Below are 20998 nucleotides of genomic sequence, written 5' to 3'. Positions count from 1 at the left end.
GCCAGCTTCCAGTCCAGAGCAAACCCAAGCTGGGAGAGAGGAGAATACTTGAAGGTAGAGGAAGTTTCCAGTTTTGATCAGTTCTATTAAAAGGGATTCGAAGCACTGGAATTACGCGTGTGACTCAAAGTGCCTGAGGAACCTCTGAGTGAGTGGAATAACACGGGCCTTGCTGAGTTTTATGCAGTGTCAGGGCAAGGCTCTCCCACTGAAGGAGGCTTTAAAAAATTTTCTTTGGTCTCCAACCTGCTTTGAAATTTGCCTTTTAATTATGTCATGAATAACAAATATTCAGTGCAACAATTACACTGGTGACATTTTTATTTTTCTCTGCAGTGCCCACATAGAGACCCCTAAAAAGCCATTCTTTGGCTCTCCTGAAAGATTTTCATATAAAGGAAAACGAGAATGAGACCTTAATTATCCGCAAATCCAGAACAGGTGATATTTAAGTGACTTAAAAAGTACAAAGTATGATCCGGCCGAATATAGGAGATTCCTTAAATTAAAGCTTTAAAAATCATTATATGCTTTCTTGGTCCGATTAAGTAAAACCTTCTGTTGCATAAACAGAAAAGAACCCTTTTTTTTCCCCTTCTTGGGTTAGTATTTGCATCTTGCTCACCGGGGATCCATTGTGAGTTTTTGTATACATTCAAGCATATTACACAGATATCTGGAGGCATATCTCAAAGGCCGTAGCTGAACTGGTGGAATCTCCTGCTCAGGAAGGTGCCAGTGATCAGTGTGGGGCTAAGGACTGGGAACCAGCTGGCATCAGATCCCTCAGTCCGTAGGTCTCTGTGGAGTACTCAGAGGGGGCCCGGTGGCTACAACACACACTGCAAACAGAGCTCAGCCGACAGGTTAACAAGTGGCCGGTTGTCCCCGCTGTCTCCCTGCCTCTGGGCAGGCCAGGAAATAGAATCCAGCCGGCCTGAGAGAGGTCAGGAAGACCTACAGAGGAGGACGCTGTTCTCCATGTCAGAGCGGGATCCCGGAAGGCTCCTGGGAGGCCGGGCTGTCTCCTCGGAGTCTTCAGCCTGGGCTGAGGCTGGGTCTCTTGAGGTCAAGGACCAGGGTGTGGGCCACGGGGCCCATTCGAGTGAGCAGGCAGTGGGGCACGGGTGGCCCCTCAGTTCCAGCCCCCCGTCAAGCCTTTCTTTCCGCACAACCTGCGGCCCTCTTTTGTTGTTCAGTCGCAAAGTTGTGTCTGAGTCTTGGCGACCCCATGGACTGCAGCACACCAGGCTTCCCTGTGTATCACCATCTCCCAGAATTTGCACAAAATCGTGTCCATTGAATCCATGACGCCATCCAACCATCTCATCCTCCACTTCAGTTTAGAAGTGATGAATGGAAATTGATTTTTTTATGATTAACTAAAAATGCACATTGTTCTTGATCCAGTAAACTTGCCTTTGATCCAGGACTATAAAGATGTGCCTGGGTGCTGAATTTGTCTGCAGTTCAGAGTTCTTCTGACAGTCTGATCCCTTTAGGTGAACTTACATGGTGGGAGCAGTGGTGGAACTAGAATGATGGAGCAAATGCAGGATGAAACCTGGAGACTAAGCGTTGTTAACATTCATACAGAGAAACTACAAACACAAAAGCTATTTAGACACTGAAAGCAGTGTCTGTCTTGGAAAGAGGCTCCATCGGGGCAAGCAGTTCCTGATGGATCTCTGGTTTCCCAAGGCAAAGCCCTTTGATTAAATACTTCTGCCTGCTTCTGAAGTGAACTGAGGGGTCCAAAGGAGGAATGAGAACTATCTTCTGGGGGAGGGAGAGCTGGACAGTAAAAGTTTATCTCTGATGGAATATCTCTGCAAGCAGGAACTATTAGCATCTAGAAGACAAATTTTGTATTGCATTTTTGACTACTGGCATATTAAAAAATATATATTGATTCTTGAATATTTATTTTTCATCTAATCACCTCACTAAAATCTTATATTAATTCTAATAGATTTAATTTCACTTTCTTTGAGGGAACACAAAACTACCTATGTATAACTTTGTCCATCTTGCGAGATAGGCGATAGACTACAGGTTAACACCTGGTAATCTGCAAAGCAATTTCACTCACGTTTCATCATCCACCCTCATTACCCTCATGCTGCCCACACTTCTACGAAATCATCGCCCATGGTTCTCTGCAGGTCACTAAGCTGTTTGTCATCTTCCCAATAACTCGCTTTTCACCCTAAGGAGATTAAGGCACAGAGCAGTTCTGCGACCAGTCCAGGCTCACAAGCCCTGAGCCAGGGTGCCCGCCCCAGAAACATGACGCCGCGTCTCCACTCTTACACACTCCCCGCCGCTTGCTTTTCCACAGAGTGTCCCACTTGTCCTGGTTCACAAGCTGAATCCCTATTTACTGATCCAAACCACATTCAGGCAGAGTGGTCTGACCCTCTCACCCAGCTGGATGGGCAGGGACAGGCGCAGATGATGCAGTCTGCGACCTAGAGTGGAGGCCTGGGGTCCTCTGCACAGAGGGTGGTGGCAGTGCCCTTGGGAGCCTGGGACATCCCAGGAAGCACCCAGTGTGAAGGCATTTGCTGACTGTCTTTGTTAGTTTGCAGCATTACCAAAGAGGGGAAAAAAAAAATCAATTTCCTGCCATCTCCTCTACTCCAAATGTACCTAGATCTCGTTCCTTTCTTAACTAAAAACTCACTTACTGATGAAAGGAAAAGGAAGAGAGCTTTTCCTCATTGATAAAAGAGGGAGTTCTCATCAGGCTTTAAGCAGCTAGGTCCGGTTCAGTGATGGCGATGTGATGGAATGAATGGAAGGCATGCAAAACCTTCAGCTTTACTCATCAAGGACGGGGCTGTACCGCCACACACTCTGGGAAAGAGTTACCTGGTCTAAGTTGAAGAACCTCCCTCCCAAATTCAAGCCCTTACTGGAACCTCTGAAGTTGGCCTTATCTGGAAATCAGGTCATTGCCAGTGTAATTAGTAAAGTGAAGATGAAGTCATATGGGAATAGGGTGGGCCCCTAGTCCAAGCCTGACAAGGACAGGTGTTTTTATAAGAAGTGGAGATGAGACTCAGAGCCAGACACACGGGGGAAACGTCATGTGGAGATGGAGGCAGCCACTGAAGTGATGCCTCTACAAGCCAAGGAACCCCAAAGACAGCTGGACCCACCAGAATCGAAGAGAGAGGCAGAGAACAGATTCTTCCCAAAGACTGAGAGTCCCTTGGACTGCAAGGAGATCCAACCAGTCCATCCTAAAGGAAATATTCATTGGAAGGACTGATGCTGAAGCTGAAACTCCAATACTTTGGCCACCTGATGTGAAGAACTGACTCATTGGAAAAGACCCTGATGCTGGAAAAGATTGAAGACAGGAGGAGAGGGGGATGCCAGAGGATGAGATGACTGGATGGCATCATCGACTCGATGGACGTGAGTTTGACCAAGCTCCGGGAGTTGGTGATGGACAGGGAGGCCTGGCATGCTGCAGTCCTTAGGGTCGCAAAGAGTCAGACATGACTGAGCAACTGAACAACAACCACCACCACCACCAAAACCTGGAGGGCGTGACTCTGCTGACACCTTGGGTGTGGACTTCTGGCCTCCAGAACTGACACAGTACTTTCTGGTTATTTAAGCTGCTCAGTTTGTGGTAATTCATTACAGTGGCCCTACACAGCCTGCACAGCCTTCAGAAGCAGATTCTGATCCCCTTGGTCATCATCCTAGCAGGTCATGTGTTTCAAGATATAGAGACAGTGAGAAGAATGTTTATTCTGGGCAGAGACAACCATGGCAGTCTACAGGGAAGAGCAGGTGGAGGCAGCTGAAAGTACGTGCCTGCCCCCTAGCATAATGGTAAGAGTTCAAGGTGGTAAGATGGACTTTTATGGACTGACTATGTACAGGGGCATCAAGTGAGGTCACAGAAGCCTCTTTTCCTGGGACCTTCTGTCCCATGGGACTGCTCTCTTGGATCATTGCAGAACCATCAGTGTTCACAGATGCGTGTCTCCACCATCACCATCCTACAAGATTGTCAGGGCTCTAGAAGATTTTGTGAAGAATTCTTGGAAGAAAGGACATTGAACTTGGAGAAGTGAAGATTGAAGTGGTAGGAAAGTTTTATATGATGTTTGCTGGCCTGTCATTTGGAAAAGGGACTAGACATTATCCTGTGTGATTCAGATGAGAGATATAAACCAGATAGTAATATCTGGCATATATTTCACTTACTATAGGGAGTGATTTTCTCTTTGGAAATAGGACAAGCTAGCTTATGAAGTGGTGCTGAAGAAGACTCTTGAGAGTTCCTTGGACAGCAAGGAGATCAAACTAGTCCATCCTAAAGGAAATCAACACTTAATATTCATTGGAAGGACTGATGCTGACGCTGAAGCTCCAATACTTTGGCCACCTGATGCAAAGAGCTGAATCATTGGAAAAGACCCTGATGCTGGGAAAGACCGAGGGCAGGAGGAGAAGGATGTGACAGAGGATGAGATGATTGGATGGCATCACTGACTCAATGGACATAAGTTTGAGCAAACTCCGGGAGACAGTGATGGACAGGGAAGCCTGGCGCGCTGCAGTCCATGGGGTGGCAAAGAGTAGGACACGACTCAGTGACTGAACAACAACATCTCATGAAGTAGTGGGGCTGTTTAGGATAGGACTGGATAAACAAGTAATGGTCATACAGACTAGGTCAGTGAATACATTTCACACAACCCCATATTAAGCAACTGATTCTTCTCGGTGTGCCACACTCTGCACAGAAAAAAGAAAGTTCAACACAGTTTGGCCATGAAACTAATGGTCTGATAAAGTGTAGTTTAGTAAATTTGGAGAGGGGCATAGATCAAAGGGCAGTTACGTGGATCTGGCATCTCTTAGATGCCTTGATTCTTTTCAGACCAGCTAGTTATGTCTGAGTGGAAGAAGAGTTCAGGAGAGTTTACATAGATACCTGATCATTCCAAATCCACCTTTCAGGAATTGTGGAGTAGTATTCTATTAATAATAGTTTGCTCTGTAAACTTAAGACATTAAAAGGCTTTCGAGTCTCATAAACACAACGACGCTGAAGAAAACATGAAGCAAATTTCTAAATCGTGCTAAAATTTGTATAGAGTTCCGTGGGGCGGGGGGACTCTTAATTCAAAATTAAAAGCTCTGTGAAATAAACTTTATGCAAGTCAATTGTAAGACGTAAGAAGTAAAGAAATTTTTTGTAAACAATCAGCTCTCAACAGTCCATCAGCATTTTAAAGGACCATAAGAATAGGTCCCATAGAACTCACAGAAATACATGAGGAGACTCTGAAACAGGTTGACTGGGAATTCTTAGGTTCTCATTAGCAGCTGATTAAATAGACTATTAGTGGAAAACAGTTGTTTCTATTGTTCAGAAACTAGTTAAATATCAGGGTGAAAGATCTGGTACAAACTTTTCAAAATCCCCAAAATTCAATTCAATGCTTTATTTCCTGTGTTATTTAATGTGTCTGAATTTGAGTTGAAAAGTTTAAATCTCTTTTCATGGACTTCTATAGGCTACAACATACATTTTCGGAAGTACTCATAGATAAATCTAAGACTGTTTGATGTTCACACACATGGGCGCATGTTATCTCATTATTTCTTTTACTTCTGCATATTCTGTGACATGACATTAATGTATTATTAGAGCTGTTGATATATGGAATCTCCGAACTGTTTCCACTAGAAGCTATTTCAGGACTACTGGCAAAATTAGAAAAAAAAGTACCCAAGTAAGGATTGCCTCCGAAAAGTAGGGTGGTTGGAAAACCCTACTCTGCTGGCAGAGCCCCATATTTTAACTGTAAATGTTTTAATGCCATTTATTGGCTCATGTTTCTCAAATGCAATACACTGCATTGTTAATTTTGTAGCTACATCTCTGAAAGCTGTAAATTGAGCATTCCCACCATCTCCATTTTCTGAAACCTTTAATAATGTTTGTGAAAGAACAAAGGTAGAAGAGATTGCTGTCATAGAAACCCTTATCTCTCTTTTGCTCCACAGCAGTCACTGGAAAGACAGCCTATCTTAGATGTCCACGATTCATTACTCAGAATTAAAGAAAACAAGTTCAAGCTTAGATGCTAGTTTGCATCTTCCAAAGAGGACCCTGATCCAGTCACCCCTGGCTTGTCACACTTGGCTTCTCTTTTAAAAATAAGGACCTACCCCCAAACATCCGACACATATTCGAGTTATCCAGGGAGGGACGGATTAGAGAACCAGTTATCGCTGAGTGAGTCACAGAGTCCTTAATTTATTTGGCCCCCACCTGGTGTTGGCAATCAGAGGCAGGATGAGTCCTGTGAAACACACGTGCAGCTGAGCCGGGCATGAGGGGTCATGCCTCACGCACAGGCCCACAGAAGGACAGGGGACGAGCCACCACCAGGGGATATAATACATTAAGTCACCTACTCCTGTGCGTTGTACTAATTTATACAGTGTCACTACACTGGTTTACAATATCATATATGTGTATAACATTGTATGTGTGTGTAATGTTGTCTGGGGCTTCCCAGGTGGCACTACTGATCAATCTGCCTGTCCACGCAGGAGACAAAAGAGACGCAGGTTCGATCTTTGGGTCGGGAAGATCCCCTGGAGTAGGAAGTGGCAACCCACTCAACTATTCTTGCCTGAAAAATCCCATGGACAGAGGAGCCTGGCAGGCTACGGTCCATGGAGTCACAGGGAGTCGGAAAGGACTGAGCGACCGAGCACACACACATAATGTTGTGAGATGGTAATGACTCTCCCGTTTAATCCTCAGTCAAGGCCAGGCCCCACATGAAGGGGTGGCCACGATCTCAATTTGTCATGCCAACCTCACAGAAAAGACGTTATCAAAGTATTGTGTGCAGATGAAGAAGTTTAAGTTCAGAGAAGTTACACGATCTGCCCAAGGTCACATCTCTTGTGCTCTCAAATGTTACTCTTTATCCCACTCTGCAGTTCACCCACTTGTCTGCTGCATTTTTTTTTTAAGCACAGTCTAATTACAAACCCTTGAAAGTGTGTTATTCATAAACAGAAATTCCAGCCACTCTATGTCCTAGAGCAGGCCTGATCTTGTGGGGCTGGGGACGCAGGCTGGTGCTAACAGCGCCACCCGCTCCTCCAGGTTCTGCTTATCCCCACTGGTCCCCTGGGGAGACCGCTGGCCCGGCGGTGCACTGGCAAACTGCTCGGCCCCTCTGACCATTTCACACAAGGTCCAGCTGACATGAAAACAGGACAGAAATTGCAAGAAAAGAGCAGGCAGTCGAATTATGCTAAAGCTTGTGCTTTGAAAGGACACCAGCAGAAGGACAAGGTCACTGTATTTGAAGGAACAGCCCCTTTCGTGCCTTCTTTCAGTCATTTATACTGGGTCTCAGTCTCAAAAACATTTTGCTATAGAACTGGAAAGAAATATATCTTTGAATATGAATTGACCAAGACATCGATTATGCGCAAGTAGGGAAAAAGGAAACAGAAAATGAAATCGCTCGCAGAAACACGGAAATTAAGAATGAAAATTTTTTTCCTAATCGTAATGCTGCAAATTTCTAATCTATTTTTAGGTAAATATATCTGTCATGAAAGACATCTGCTTAAATAAAAATGTATATGTGGTTCTGTGGATATGAATAAAATATAATCATGAAGCAACATTTATTAAAATGCTATCAAAGCTAAATTGTTTTTAGGCTGAAAATACTGTTATAATTGGGGATCCTGTGATGAGCTTCTACTGGCAGGATTGGAGCTGTGGAAATAGCCACTTTAAAGAATAGTTTTCCGTTTTAGAGCCAGAATGCTCCGATTTGGTAATAGGACCCTCCGGAAATACAGCAAACTGCATTCCAGCATCGTACTGACAGGTTTCTAAGATAAGTAGAAAATGAAGCTGAAGCTAATATTTTTCCCCCTCAAATGTCAGAAAGATATTAACCAGAAAAATAGCTGAATGTCAAATTCCTGGTGCCTCCATTTAGAAACGTTCCAAAATAATTAGCTGTGTGTAGGACCAATTAAGGCTGTGATAGAAACGATAAAATCTCCATTTTGATAAAATCGAAATAGGGGTATATTCCTAAACCCAATCACTTCTTTTGTGAAGCATATGAACATTTATAAGTTAAAGAATTAAATAAGTATTGATAGTATCAATATAACGAGGCAGACACGGGAGCCAACTGGTTTGAACAGTCTAGGGCTCCCAGGAGATTTATCTGTCTTCCTGGCAGCTGTACTTACTCTTTACAGGGTTCCTTGAGGACGAGGAGATTCTAATCACCTTTTGAATATCACTGTTTCTCTTCTTTTATACAAAGACACAGATGATGCTTAGATTCCAGCTCCAGGTCCGAGGACCAGGCGGACATTAGCTCATGTGGGGGCAGCCCCTACTCCCACTCCAGCAAGGTGGAAAAGACTCTGGTGCTCCCTTCTCACGACCGCCAAGCACAGAAGGAAGCGCTTACGCAGGAGAAGAGTCACAGTGAAAAACTGGAGACAGTAATGGTCCACATATCACAGGCTCCTGTGAGGGTTACTGAGGAAACATTTGCGAATCACACAACTCAGAAGTGTTGACTATAATTTAGATTTCTGGGAGTGGGTATTCCATGCTTCTTTCATCTCTGACTTTAGCATTTCTGACTTATCTCTATCTCTTATTTGATGCTGTTAGACAGTAAAAGTATGAATTATGAATCAAGAATACTTAAGCAAGTTTCACAAAGTAGAAATGCTGTAACTAAAACTTTCAGTTTAGATCATAAAAGGTTGAATTACTAACACTCAACTTTTACTTTCCTGAAAGAGTAACCATCTCATCTAAATGTCTACATTAACTCTATAGTTCTTAAATATTTTGCAGTGTGTATCAATTCATCCCATTATGAGCATTCTTAAGTTCCTATAACCCTAGCTGAAGTTGTTTTTACTAAACATGCTTAATATTCAACATACAAGTAGGTCCTGCTACTGAAAGATAGCTACAGACTCTGATGAACCCATGATTCCCTGAATAGTCTGCCTTATATAAGGAGACTTTTAACAGTAATTTAGGAATTATATGAAAAATAATGATTCCAAACAAAGGACTTGTTTGTGATGGAAACTGTCATATGTGCAGTTTTTGGTTTGATTTTTTTTTCCTTTCTATACAATAAGCAGATTATATTGCAAAGTTTTCATCCACTGTTCCACTAAATTACTAACTTATTTACAGGGCTGTCAGAAATTAACTTCAAATGTTGACTTACACCGTGCATATGAGAAATACGAGACTTCAAAGTTAGCAACATGAAAGAAATTAGATTCACATCGTTTCAACAGGTACAAAAAGAAAATCACATTGTCAATGAACAGACGTACATTCGCTGCCTCCCAGGAGGTCAGCATGACTTGCTCATACCTTTGTTTGGGTGAAGCAGATTCACTTGAGTGCACCAGTGCTTTCCAAAGTGTACCGAATGATATTTTTTTTAATAAATGCATCAGCATATATTTTTTAAATCAGTACTTACCATCAGCTAAGTAACTAAGTAACAGTAAGATTATCTGTTTTTCTATTTTTTTTTAAGAAATAGGAGAACGTATTAAAACTCTCCAAACAACCTGTGCCAGATTTTAATAATATTGTTTTTAAAATTCATCCTAAATCAATTAATAAATGGCAGCCCACTCCAGTACTCTTGCCTGGAAAATCTCATGGACAGAGGAGCCTGGTAGGCTACAGTCCATGGGGTTGCAAAGAGTCGGATACGACTGAGTGACTTCACTTTCCCTTTTCAATTTCATGCATTGGAGAAGGAAATGGCAACCCACTCCAGTGTTATTGCCTGGAGAATCCTGGAGACAGGGGAGCCTGGTGGGCTGCCACCTACGGGATCGCACAGAGTCGGACACAACTGAAGTGACTTAGCAGCAGCAGCAGCAGTTAATAAAAAGTAACTTTAAGAGAAAATACCTAAAGGCAGAATTACTGTCAAGAGAAAGGACAAACTCAGAACCTACCAATATATTCAAAGACAGTTAAAAACTTTACAATTTTATTATTGTAAGATTACAGAACTGCTTCAGTGCTTCTGTGCTAAGTAAGCTGTACGTGTGAAGAGTAATAAATGAAATTGTTGATTTGACTATTTCCCTAGGGAGTAGGAGAAGAAGGGGTAGGGGTTATGCTGTTTAGATCTCTAAGTGGATCTTGGTTTATATGCAATAATAAATCCTAAATGTGTTGCTAATTAACTCTACTTCAAAGCACTCCCCCATTTTTAGTGCTTAAAAGACATTATGACTCCTGGGGTAACTCACCATTCTTATTCTTAAAGATGTTCAGGATGGGAAGGATTTGCCGGTAGTAGGGCACCAACGCTTCCCCCACCATCTCAGCTGACACAACCAGATGCTGTAGGACTTTGAGAGTGACGCAGATGACCTGCCGGTTCCGTAGGTTCAAGGCATCTATCCAGTAGGAAAAGAAACAAGCCAGAAAGAGCATTAATTTCTACAGTGTTAGGCTGAAGCAGTTCTGTAGGCCATTTAATTACACTGTACTCTACTGGGGATCGCCAACGGGATGAGCCTTGACAATTACAGCTTGGAAAGATGTTTATAGCTCTTAATGCAAGAAACAGGATCTCGTTTGTGTATTATTAATATCTCTTCTCCCAACTTGCACTGATTCCTCATCAGTCCTAAGAAAGCAACTCGTTGTCCTTCAGAGAAGAGGCTGGTGATGGCTGGGTAGCATGAAAGATAAAAGATGAGTTCATATCACCAGAGTTAAGGGACCCCATGAAGGTGGACAGGGGATCAATTTTTATGCAACAGTCCCTTTCAGCTAGCAGTCCATGCTATGCTTAAACCACAGCCATGAAAAAAAAAAAACAAACAACACTTGAGGGGGAAGAAGGGACTGGGTACACTGTGTTTGAGTAGAAACTATAGACTGGTTACAAAAATCGAGAATACTGTCGGTAGAAGGGACAGTATTTAGACTCTCAAGAGAGTAGGGAGTGAAAGGGATTTTTTTTTTTTTTTAATGTTCAGAACTTTAGGAGGATTTAAGAGACCAAAGGAATACAAATGAACAATTTAAAGGCACAGTACAAGAACAATTCTGAAGGCACAGTACAAGCTGTACTGTGGAGACAGGACAGGAGACAGTGAGATGTCTGGCGTCCCCCACGTTGCACAGTCTGGAAACCTGCTCCAGTGCGGAGTGCAGAGGGCCAGGGACCAGGCTGCAGATAACTGGCTGTGTAAACCTGACCAGCTCCCCCATACTTTCTTGGTCCCAGTTTTCTTAACTATAAGAACTTATTATTTACTTTCTTAAATGGCTAAAAATTCCATGATTTAAATAGAAAAGCTATATAAAGCATTTATTAGAGAAGGTGGGCTTCCCAGGTGATGTTAGTGGTAAAGAATCTGCTTGCCAGTGTAAGCGACGCGAGAGACATGGGCTTGATCCCTGACTTGGGAAGATTCCCCTGGAGAGGGAAATGGAAACTCACTCCAGTATTTTTGCCTGAAGAATCCCACGGACGGAGGAGCCTGGTGGACTATAGGCCATAGGGTTGCAATGAGTCAGTCTGAAGTGACTTAGCACGCATTATAGAAGGTCAAAGATGGTGAATGATAAAACGGTCATGCCTGAGACTACTTCAGCACAAAGTTAGAGGCTCTTATTTGCAATATTCTACTTTCTAAAGAGAAGATTGACTATGACCTTAAAAAGTATGTATCGTTTATGGAGGGATAAAAGGAACTAGGCTATCCAAAAGAACACCACCATGGTCAAGGCACCTGTGAGGCAGTCCTCACCTCATTCCCGAACTTCAGCTCACATTTCCAGGAGCCTGTGTCTTGCTAGCCCCTCAGATCCAGTTTGTTCCAAAGATAAGCTTCCCCCCCTCAAACTTTATCTTTTTCTTATTTACCCCATGTTGATACAGCCAGGTTCCTAGCTGCTCAGGGCCAAGATCTCTTTCTCATCCTTTGCATCCTTCGTGTTACGAAGTCATCTTATTATTACTTTCTTTTTGAGGTGGCTCTTGAATCTGTGTCCTCCTCCCACCCTCCCCTTCACTCATCCGGTCCTGGGGCTCCATCCTCACCACCTCTTCTGGTTCTGGCCCTGGGAACTCCTCCACTGGAGCACCGCCATGCCCTCCTAACCTCCCTGCCTTCTTTCTGTCTTTCTCCACTCCCTCAACCTGTCTTTTCACACTGCTGCTGAATTAACCTTCTCAGTGCATAATCGATGATCTTGCCACCTGTTCAAAGACTTCAGAGTCTCCCCCACACCATATCCTAAAAAATAATAATAAAGTACTGGTATAAACTGGTTAGGCACAAAGGTGCCTCTTAGGGTAAGTTGGAACCAAATTAAATTCTCTATTAAAAATCCAAGAATATAAGGTATCACTTATACTGGTTTCACAGTTATTCCCTATGAAATCACTAGGAAGTTTTTTAGAATAAACTGTGGTCAGCCTCATCCCCTCTAACAATAAAATGGGGGTTGAGGTCTGAAACCACCGCAGGGCAGCCTCACAACCCGTGATCCAGTTCAGACTACATTCTTGTTTGGTTTGAAAGTAAACACGAATGCAATGAATAGGGATGGCTTGACTTTTAACTCAGAGAACCAAGTTAAATATAACTATGGAATTTGGTTGCATGATGGCTCATCATTACAGCACTTAGACACACTGCAGACCATACCATATCTTTTGAAAAACAACCAAAAATAGAATGCTATAATTTAGCCTAAAAGCTGTAATAATGAGACACTCAAGAGTGGCACCTCAGAGAACCACGGGAAGTTGGAGAGGGAGGTCAGGAAGAGTGTCCCGTAGTAGTGGGATCCTTTTTTTCTGTCTTATCCAAGTGAAAAGTTGCTTTGTCTATTTAGGAAGCCAGAGGTCATGGATCCCTACCGACTAACTCAGCTTCGTTTTACAGAAGAGAACTGGGAGCCCTCAGAAACATCATTCTGAATATTATGGGCAGTGGATATTGCTTCAGAAAGTTTCCTAATGAAGTTCAACATGTCTAGGGTTCAGTACGGTACAGATCTCTGTTCATATACTAGTAATTAACAGGTATTGGATACCTCTATATACCAGTAATTAAACTGAGTGTACTTTATATATATTAGTTTACTTAATCCTCACTCATGAAATATTTATTGAGAATGCATTATGTACCAGTCATTATTTTTGGAATTAGAGATACAGAAGTGATCAAGGCAGAGTACTCAGCCCGTTTGAGCTGGTAATACAGTAAGTAAGGAGATACTGGACAAATCCTGCAAGTATACTGAGATTTCATAAGAAGGATATGGTATTGAAACAGCAAATCAAAATGGGCTTTCAGCTCAGTCTAGACAGTAGGGAAGGCTCCTGGACACAGGTGAAGACCTAAGGGATGAGTAGATGTACTTCCGTGAAGGAGAGGGAAAGGCATGTAGATTCCCTCCTTTTGGATAAAGGACTTCTTTCATAAGGTCTACTCCAGCCCATAGGGATAAAGTTCTAGTTAGCAATGTGGGAACAAAGCCCAAGATAGCAAAGAAATAGTCTTCCAAATGGTTTTTATCATTGTGTATATGTTTTTCTTGGGATCATCAAGGGATGGTGGGAAGAAGTATGTGAGTATATGTAGCTGTACACAAAAGGAGAGTGAGGCTGTAGTACTTTCCCTCAAGTTACAAGATTCCTAGGTCTCATCTTGTCTTACTAATCAAATAGAATCAGATGCCTAAAATCCCAGGTTTCTGCCTTTTCTCTCTATTCATCCCTCTATCCCACTCTGCTCCTTAAAAAGGACTCATGGACACATTCAGCTAAATATTTTATTACATTTATTACATATAAGTTTATCCCTATATATATAACTAATTGATCACTTGGGGATAAATTAGTAATCTCTCTGACCATGGATATGTAACAATAGCTATTAGGAAAAGATATTTTATCTCATTGCAACCCCAACTGAATTAACATGATTGTGATAACTGTCAGTGAATTGATAATGACTCACAATAAAATGCCTGAAATGTTACTCTTAATGGCATCTAAAATGGAACAGTGAGTCATCCTAAATGACCAGGTAATGGCTCTAAAACTTCTGCAGGAGCTGTGAAATAGAGCCAGGGTACGAAGCTTCCAGTGGTAAAGAATCTGCCTGCCAATGCAGGAGACGTCACAGACATGGGTTTGACTCCTAGGTCAGGAAGATCCCTTGGGGGAGGGCACAGCAATCCACTCCAGTGTTTTTGCCTGGAGAATCCCATGGACAGAGGAGCCTGGCGGGCTACAGTCCACGGGGTCACAAAGATTCGGAATTGACTGAGGAACTGAACACACGCGAATGCACTATAAAGCCCCTTAACTTCACCCAAGAGATTTTCTTTTTTTTTTTTTTAATATTGTCCATTCCCATGTCAGTTCCTCTATTTCTCTTCCTCATTCTCATAAAATTAAGAAATACCATTAAATTGGAAGTCTTTTTGTTCTTACTGTCCCAATAGAATTAAATTAAAAAAAAAAAAAGGTTTCTTTGGAAACAAAGGTCTTTTCTTTTGAAAAAGTATGTTAACAGATATAAAGAGACTATGATTCTGTAGCTTGAAAGAGAAGAAATGTGTTTATTTTTGTGTTGATGGGTCTGAAAGCAATTGTCAAGATGTAAGCGAGGACTTTGAACTCGAGATTTAAGGTTTTGAAAAGGGTCTAACATGAGAAATCGACTGACATTATAGATCAACCAGGAGAACCTTTATATTCAGAAAATTGGATTTCTATTGTACCGTTTACTGCTTTCAAGTATAATCAACAAGACAGAGCTTCTAGATATATAGAAATTGTTGAAGAATAAGGGAAAAATAATTTAAAGTCAAAGTGGTAAAATGTATTCATCTTAGATGGTTATAAGTTACATGTATGATTTTCTCAAGCATAAAACCCATTATTGCTATGACTTTTTTGCAAGGTGAGAACATTTTCTACTATTAGATATGATTCACTACTGCAGATCAGATAGAAATATTTCTATTTCTTTTAAAATTGGATACACCACACAAAATGCAAAAGCAGACAACAAATTCTAAAAAATCTTTTGACATATGGTATAAATGTTAATATCCTTGATATACAAATAGCTATCACAAACCAAGAAAAGATTGAACTTGTTAATTTAAAAAACGGGCAAATAATATGAATAGATAATATACAAATTAATAAACACAAGAGAACAATTATTATTATAAAACTTTCAACTTCATTGATAATCAAATGAACGGAAACACTTCTCTATAATTTTGAGTATCATATTAACAAAAAGGCTTTGGAAATTTAATACTCAGGGTGGAAGTAGGCCTGGAGAAAGAGGCCTCTCCTAACACCGTATTGAAAACCATTACAAACTTGCTACAGCAATATGCATGGGCACTCGACCCGGCACTTTCACTTCTGGGCATTTAATTGAAGGAAGGATGAAGCCGTGCAGAAGAGTTATAGGAAAGCATGTTATCGATACTATTAATTATTATGAGAGGCAAACTAAATGTTTTCAAAATACTGATCTAAGCAAATTCTAGTATATCTGTAAAACGGAACATTATAAACTTATTAAAGTCATCTGTAGTAGAAAATATTTGAAAAATAGGAAACTGTTTATAAGATACAGTTGAGTAAAGTCATCTGTAATAGAAAATATTTGAAAAATGAGAAAATGTTTATAAGATACAGTTGAGTAAAAAGGTTATAAAGTGTATTTTCACCATGGTCTTATTTTGAAAATAGAATGTAAACACAGTAAAATATGGGGATTTATAAGCTCAGATACAGACAATAGAGACCTATCTTGTCTATGGGCATATGTAGACACTGGACTTTATTGCATTTAAAAATACTCTTTTTTACACTACTTTTTTTTTTAAATTAACATAATTTGCATACTTACCTAAAATATTATTCTTCATGATCATAATTTATGTTTTAATGTAGCAGAACTCTAGCCCTGTCTCCTTGTTCTTTCTCAATATTTTCTTGATTGTTCTTTTTTAAAAATTGTGGGGTTTTTTTAATGCCAAAAATATTTTGTATTGAGGTATAGCCGATTAACAATGTTGTGGTAGCTTCAGGTGAACTGAATGAAGGGACTTAGCCATACTTGTACATGTATCCATTCTCCTCCAAAACCCCCTCCAGATCCAGGATGGCACATAACGTTGAGTTGAGTTCCCTATGCTATACAGTAGGTTTTTGTTGGCATCTACATTTTGAGATGAAATTTAGAATAATTTGATATGGTTAAAAAGTATGTTTGGCACTTTGATAAAAATTTCCAACAAATGTAGAGAACACGTAGCCAGAAATGGCCATCTTTCCATTCGGGAACATGTGTTTCTTCACCTGTTCCTATTTTTCTTTCATTAATCTCCTCAGAAAAGCTTTAGAATACTTTTCATGTAGATTCCGTGTACTTTTGTTCGGTTTGAAAGTAAAAGTGAAAGTCGCTCAGTCGTGTCTGACTCTTTATGATCCCATGAACTGTACAGTCCATAGAATTCTCCAGGCCAGAATACTGGAGTAGGTAGCCTTTCCCTTCTCCAGGGGATCTTCCCGACCCAGGAATTGAACCAGAGTCTCCTGCATTGCAGGCGGATTCTTTACCAGCTGAGCCACAAGGGAAGCTCTTTGTTAGGTTTACTAGTGTTTGAATCATTCTTATTTTGATATCTTAATGTATTTTAATTTTACTGTGTAGAATATATATATATATAATATAAAGTGTTATTTAACTATTTTTAAGTATACAATTCAGTGGCATTAGTTATCTTCACAATATTGTACAATTATCACCACTATTTCCAAATTTTTAATCACCTGAAACAGAAACTCTATACCTCTTAAAAAAAAAAAAAAAGCCCTCTCCACTCACTTCTCCTTGAGCCTCTGGTAAGCTCTCATCTACTTTCTGTCTATATGACTTTCCTATTATAGATAACCTAAAGTATTTTATGTATTATTTTTCCTGATTTTGAAATATTTAATTAATAATTACATTGCTGGGACCAATATCATATTAGTTGAATTAAACTGAAACGAATATAAATTTTGCTAGTCAAGGAGCAGTAAACATATCCATTTTTAATTTTCAGAATATAATGAATTCAAAATATGCTTTCAAACCAAATTTAGGTTTTAAAATTAAAGAAATTACTCTCTTTCCAAAACAGAACTCATCTGCTATACAAGCAAATATCATGTGGCCTGAGTTCTCAATTAAAGCATCAGAGAATTAGCTTAGCTATTTTATGGAGTAAGTCTATTAAAAGCATTACCATTTTTCTGAAATTCATTGTTTTCCAATAAGTGTTATAAGAAAAGCATCATTTTTTTTCTCTAATCTCATATAGAAAGGATTATTTTATGCAAAATTCATATTTTCCATCAAAGCTTTGTTATTACAAATGGGTAACTTTTCCCCTTGTTTGATAGATAAGATTATATTCTTTCCTGGTGGCTCAGATGGTAAAGAGTCCACCTGCAATGTAAGAGACCCAGGTTCAATCCCTAGGTTGAGAAGATCCCCTGGAGAAGGGAATGGCTACCCACTCCAGTAATTCTTGCCTAGAGAATTCTATGGACAGAGGAGCCTGGAGGGGTCACCTAAAGTCAGACACGACTGAGTGACAGTTTGATTTTTTTCACTTTTCAGGACCATAGAATACAACTCAGTATTTGGTGACAGTGTTTGGCCTTTCTTTCCACTAAACACTTAGTTTTAAAGATAGATACACAATTGATATAATTTGCTGAAATAAATGAGACCACCAGTTACCAAGGTGGTCTCCACATTACAGTCAGTAGCATGACCTATTTAGTACTCACAGCTTTCTAGACCCAGAGGAACCTGAAGAACAATGTCATTCAAGACTGTTCTCTAATCCTCCTGCAAGCAAGCCTGGGCCTGTTTGCTCTCACACAGTATTTGTCTGAAGTCTCTAACAGTATTTGAGATAAACTTATCAGCACTGTCCTTTGTTAAAAAGCAGAGGAGGATCTGTTTCTTTGGAGTGGCCTGCTCCCCTGTCCCATACTGCCGACTCAGTGCAGCTTGAAGGAATGGGTGACAGGTGGAATGACAACCAGATGAAGGAGTTGGCCGGTCTTGGGACCATTCTTAGAGTAAAACCAAGTGACAGTCTGCTGTGACAAGCAGGCATTGCTGCTAAGAATTAGGGTTATGTTTCTTCCTTTGGTTGAGAAAAGGTGTCTAAGTCTGAACTAGCTTTAAGATAACAGAAGTAGCAGTCTGTGAAGACAGGTAGAGTGCACTCGGGCTATTCACAAAACGAGAAAGTTGCAAGCTGTGCTACAAAACAGAAGATAAGGAAATACACTACTTTCCACAAAGGAGCTGCCTTGTCCTCCTCAAAGAAGAAATGCTTCCCTGGTGGCTCAGACGGTAAAGTGTCTGTCTGCAATGCAAGAGACCCACGTTTGATCCCTGGGTTAGGAAGATCCCCTGGAGAAGGAAATGGCAGCCAGTACTCCAGTACTCTTGCCTGGAGAATCTGATGGATAGAGGAGCCTGGTAGGCTACAGTCCATGGGGTCGCAAAGAGTCGGACACGACTGAGTGACTTCACTTTAAGCTTGACATCAATATCTGGTACAATTCTAGGACTAATTATTACTATTTAAGCAAGTGATCTGAGAGCTTCCAGGAATACATCGTGGTTACTAGGAGCCAGTGTGAGCTCTCTGGAATGTCAGGCCAAGCTTATCTCATGTGTTCTAACAAGTTCATTCACAAAAGAGATTATAGAAGACTATATTGCAGGGCATCTGGCAAGAATTCTCTTGAAGGCAAGATACAGAAATGGTCGAAGAATTAAGCACTTTCTTTTTTCCTTATGTTGTGAATAACTGAATTTAAGCAACATGCTCTGATGGTTTAGTATCAACCTGCATTGTCTCTACTGGAATACTTGATCAAGTCCAATTTCCATCCAACATTTTGATTGTAACTTGGATGAAAGTTACAAAATCCAAATCTATTAATTTTTTGATGACCCAGAGTTAGGAAGTCTGTAGAGACATGCCATGGAGGAACACCAAGGAGGTAAAAATAATACTTTACTATTATTACCAACTTGATTTGGCACTGTGCTAAACCTCCAACCTGTATGATCTGTGAATCCTTACCAAATGCTTGGGAAGCCTTTTTTCCCAAACCCCTGGGAAAAGTGAAATAATTAATTTATCAAAACCACATAGCTAGTTAATGGCCAGCTGGGGTCTGGTTTGCATGAGCCCAAAGCCTGTGCTTATTGTGGTTAGACTCCACTTCTTAGCATCCCACCAAATCCTGATGGATAACAGCCCCAGACTTGAAGCCTGCTCAGGAGAGATGTTCAGAGCTGCTCAGCAAACACAGGCTCTAGCACGGACTTTGAGCAATCAGACTAGACACCTGTTGGGACCTGAGCTTAAGTGTTTGTTCTTGGTGAACAAATCATCCTGATGCAGGTGGGTTTCCTGGCATTTTTTGAAAAAATAAAATACAAAAACATAAAAAACAAGCAACACTCTGCAGTAGTGCGGTTCCCTGACTAAAGCTCAGCTCTCCTGTGGAAAGATGAAGATAACGATGTGAGGTTTTATCCTGTGTACCCAAAATCTGTCGCCACAGTCCAGTAGAGAATGATGCTGATGGTGATGATAAGGACAACCCTAATGTTTATCACATACGACAGCCTCTGCTAAGAGCTTAAAATGTACTTTCTCAATCACTAAACTAATCAGTTTTATAAATTCAGCCTCCAAGTGGTGAACTTGTCTGACAGCTGGTATGTATGTGGCAGAGTCAGAGTGCTGACCGGGGAGTCTGACTTCAGAGTCCTTGCTCTCCCCTGCGCAGGAGGAGCGACAGTGTGTGTGTGTTCGAGAATGGGAAGGGACTGCCACATGCAGTAGATGCAGTTTGAAATGAAGTGAGGCTATTTTTAGCTCTTTCCTTCATTCTATTGTGACCTTCTGGCATGGACAGCTATAATCTCCATTCTCATCATTTTTATTTTGGGTCATTCTGAGTCTTCTTCTCTATTCATGTAGGGATAGACCTGGTTTTTATTCGCCCTCATGGGTCTGGAAGGAATTTTTCTTCTGGCAAGTGAGCAGGTAACTATTTAAATGCTTCTGAGAATATCTAACCTCTGCCTGAGACTACAATCACCTTGCATCCACTCCCACATTATTTACGTTGTAGGACTTCACACAGAGGGACACCGGGTTTTACATCACGATGCCCTTTAATGGAGAATTAAAGGCAGTGAGCCAACTGACAGACTAAGTGTGAGAGAAACGGACAGAGAGGAAGGGCAGTGAGTACCATCCTCCAGGTAGCTGGACTTCACAGCCCCACCTGGCCATGACGACGCATGCTCAACACGACACGTCACTCAGGAAGAGCCTGCTTATCATGTTACCTGGGCCTTTCTATGCAACTTCCACTAGTGACCACAACAACTATTTAGGGGGCTGCATCAGTTCCCTTGTCCTGGAGATGAAAACTAATCTCCTGAACCAGATGGACCAGTCTGTACAAAACGGTGGAGCCAGCACTAGAACCCAGAAGCCAGGTCCACATTCTCCAGTGCCACGCCAATCTCCAGAGACCACAGAGGAACATGGTCTTTAGTACCACCTACTGAAGCTCCCTCAGAAAATGGGGGATTCCAGATTCCACGGCCCTCAATAGCCAGGAATTCCCATTTGGGAGCATCAGTTTGCTCAGTCGGACACGACTGAGCGACTTCCCTTTCACTTTTCACTTTCATGCATTGGAGAAGGAAATGGCAACCCACTCCAGTGCTGGAGAATCCCAGGGACAAGGGAGCCTGGTGGGCTGCCGTCTATGGGGTCGCACAGAGTCGGACATGA

The 20998-nt window shown here is 41.3% G+C and overlaps 1 protein-coding gene across 2 annotated transcripts in view; it reads right to left on the bottom strand.

The window, feature by feature from the left end:
- The window catches only part of PACRG (PARK2 co-regulated), a 531307-nt gene that overhangs the window by 230185 nt on the left and 280124 nt on the right, over positions 1 to 20998 (bottom strand). For both annotated transcript variants that reach the window (XM_010836738.1, XM_010836739.1), the window contains exon 4: positions 10348 to 10497. In XM_010836738.1, the coding sequence (XP_010835040.1) occupies positions 10348 to 10497 (150 nt within the window). The remainder of the gene's footprint in view (positions 1 to 10347; positions 10498 to 20998) is intronic.

The sequence above is a fragment of the Bison bison genome, unplaced genomic scaffold, assembly GCF_000754665.1.
Source record: "Bison bison bison isolate TAMUID 2011002044 unplaced genomic scaffold, Bison_UMD1.0 scf7180017864065, whole genome shotgun sequence".
Taxonomy (NCBI): domain Eukaryota; kingdom Metazoa; phylum Chordata; class Mammalia; order Artiodactyla; family Bovidae; genus Bison; species Bison bison.
This window is presented reverse-complemented; position numbering and strand designations above follow the sequence as displayed.